Source organism: Camelina sativa, chromosome 14 (genome assembly GCF_000633955.1).
Source record: "Camelina sativa cultivar DH55 chromosome 14, Cs, whole genome shotgun sequence".
NCBI lineage: Eukaryota > Viridiplantae > Streptophyta > Magnoliopsida > Brassicales > Brassicaceae > Camelina > Camelina sativa.
This window is the reverse complement of record NC_025698.1, coordinates 12,129,100-12,132,320: the sequence shown is the minus strand read 5'-3', so window position 1 is coordinate 12,132,320 and position 3,221 is coordinate 12,129,100. Positions and strand designations below refer to the sequence as shown.

The window sequence follows — 3,221 nt, the reverse complement described above, 5'->3', positions numbered from 1 at the left end:
AAAAAAAAAAAAAAAAAAAAAAGAAGTGATTTTGTCATCCATCCGTGGACCTCGTCCATGTGAAAGTTTCTTACTTTTTATTCAATCTCGAATTGGAGAAAACAAAAAGTGTGAAGCTTTCTTTGAGTAATGGTAGATAGATTGATAGGTTCGAATCCAGATACGAAAGGAAGGAGAGGAGAGGAGGGGAGAGCATCGTCGTTGTTAAAAGATGCCGGCGACCGGAGATGTAGATCGTCAGATCGATCAGTTAATGGAATGTAAGCAGCTGAATGAGGCGGAGGTGAAGACTTTGTGCGACCAAGCGAGAGCGATTCTTGTGGAGGAATATAATGTTCAACCGGTGAAATGTCCCGTCACTATCTGCGGTGATATCCATGGTCAATTTTACGATCTTATTGAGCTTTTTCGAATCGGTGGCTCTGCTCCTGATACTAATTATCTCTTCATGGGCGATTATGTAGGTTCGTTCTTTATTTCATTTTGTTTCTGATTTCAAACTTTCAAAAGTTTTCTTCTTTCTGCATTTTGGATGGAATGCTCACACATTCAATTACAACTTCAAAGTTTGATTCTTTCTGCGGAGTCTATATTGGTAGATTTGCATTTGAGAGCTTTGCTGTGTGTTTTCTTTAGAGGAAATGATGGTCTTAAGTATGGAATTGACATAGTTGTTGTTGTTGTTGTTATAAATGTGCACACAGATCGTGGGTACTATTCTGTGGAGACAGTAACGCTTTTGGTAGCTTTGAAAGTTCGGTATAGAGATAGGATTACAATCTTGAGAGGGAATCATGAAAGCCGTCAGATTACTCAAGTGTAAGTGTTTCTCCTTTTGCCATAATTTGAGTACAAGTTTAGTATGTTTCAAATTCATGCTAATCTAGTTGATATGATTGCATTGAATTTATGGGTTTTTTCTTCTGAAGCTAACTCAAGGAGTGCTTCTTTTGCTTACCCTTTTAGGTATGGGTTTTATGATGAATGTTTGAGGAAGTATGGTAATGCAAATGTCTGGAAGTCTTTTACAGACCTTTTTGATTACCTTCCTCTTACTGCTCTCGTTGAGAGTCAGGTATTATTAACCCATGAGTTTCACCTTATTCTTCCACCTCATTATATGGCTCTTTTGACTTGGCTGCAACACTTTTTCGTCCTGTAGATTTTCTGTTTACATGGTGGGCTTTCACCTTCTTTAGACACGCTTGATAACATCCGAGCATTAGACCGCATTCAGGAGGTAACTTCTAATTTCCTTGTTCACCAGACAAGCAACATATTACTTTAGTGACTCTGGAGTTAAGCGTTATCTTTCTGTTGTTGACAACTTTTAGGTTCCACACGAAGGTCCAATGTGTGACCTCTTATGGTCTGATCCAGATGATCGTTGCGGTTGGGGTATATCTCCTCGTGGAGCTGGATACACGTTTGGACAGGATATCGCCACTCAGTTTAACCACACCAACGGACTAACTCTTATATCCCGGGCTCACCAGCTTGTTATGGAAGGATACAATTGGTGTCAGGTAAAAGAACAAGCAAATACCAAAAATTCCTATAGCGTGGTGAACTCTTCTCTCTTATCAGTCTTGACATGTTGTTTTGATTACTTCAGGAAAAAAACGTTGTGACTGTGTTTAGTGCTCCTAACTATTGTTACCGATGTGGGAACATGGCTGCAATTCTAGAGATAGGAGAGAACATGGAGCAGAATTTTCTTCAGTTTGATCCGGCGCCACGTCAAGTCGAACCAGAAACGACTCGCAAGACCCCTGATTATTTTTTGTAAATTTTTGTGAATACAATTCCACACCAGTTGTTTTGTTACTATTTTTGGTTCAGTATACTTTCAAGTCATCTGTGGTGGGTTCCATTTTTTTCTTTTGTTTGAGTGTTTGTCGGTTTAAGTTATGATTCAAAGAAGTATTCTCATCCTGAACACAAGATCCTGACCGTGTCAACCATATTTAACAAGATTTGTGCCGTGAGAGACAGAAGATCCTTTTCCTTGATCTGATCGTCTCTGCTCTCAATGCTTCTCTTCGTGACAACATTTTGCCTATTTTAACAAAAAAAAAAGAAGAACATTTTGCTTATAGGCTTATGATGGTTTTAAAGTCCTCATGATCCCTTTGTCGCAGCCTCTCAATGTATTGTATATCTCTCTGATGAAAATGATGGGAGTGCTAATCTGGTGAAGACGACAATGGCATTTACTTGTGAGTTCTTGGATGATCACATTCCGAGTCACAAAGTTACAAGTTGAATACTAATAATTATAAAAAAAAAAAATCATTATATTCAAAAACTTAGTTTAATATTCTTAAAAGGAAATTAACTGAACTAAACCGAAACAAAACTTAAACCAACAAGGAAAACAAGGAACGCTAAAACATGATTGGACATGTATAATTTGGCTCCATATGCTCCTCGAACATGTTGTAAGCACTCTGCCTGACTAGTTCACAATATGGGACCGGTTACACGGAATTGGTGCTACCTTCAAAATAGTGTAAATTATTTCTCTATTTCGTTTGGCAGTTCATTTGATAGTCCTTTTCTGGAAATGAAAAACTCTACGAGTTATCATTATAATCTGTCAAGAAAAAAATATATATATAGATATATATATATATATATAGTCAAGTTTTACATTTTGGTTGATTATTTTTATTTTAGCTCATATATAGTTTTACATTAAACATAGTCAACTTTTTAAAATTAGTTGATTATTTTTAGTTCATAGTTTTTACATTACCTAGCTTGTAAGTTTAATGTTCTCTTCTGACTTTGATCATATTCACTAATTTTATTGAAACTATTCATTTGAAGACAAATGAGCTGCCAAATTTTTTTAGTTTCAAATTCTAACATAGCCTAACTTTTTTTTTTTTTGGGTTTTGGTTTGGTCAACTGTTTCTTTATTGGTTTTGAAACTTCAAAGCCTAACTTTCATCTCAAAGTAAAACTAATCAACTTGTCTAAATGACTTAATTTCTGTTTCCCCTTAAAAGAATCTAAAAGATCATTAACTAAGGTGAATCTAACAATGATCTCTACTGTATGTGTGTTTAAAAAGATCGGACCCATAATGTTATAAGTTACGCTTCGTATTATATATTGAAAAATTGAACTCTAGGTAAAGCACCCCAAATATACCTTTTTAGCACATGCTACAGATCACAAATCATGGGTTATATCATTCTCACCAAAAATCTATT

At 35.7% G+C, this 3,221-nt stretch overlaps 1 protein-coding gene across 1 annotated transcript; it reads left to right on the top strand.

Annotated features, from left to right (window-relative positions):
* Positions 7–1,944, top strand: LOC104741129 (serine/threonine-protein phosphatase PP2A-2 catalytic subunit-like). The gene is made up of 6 exons (XM_010461913.2): positions 7–464; positions 705–819; positions 967–1,075; positions 1,163–1,240; positions 1,335–1,526; positions 1,616–1,944. Exons 1-6 carry the CDS (start codon positions 212–214, stop codon positions 1,787–1,789), a joined length of 921 nt encoding a protein of 306 aa, XP_010460215.1. The 5' UTR covers positions 7–211; the 3' UTR covers positions 1,790–1,944.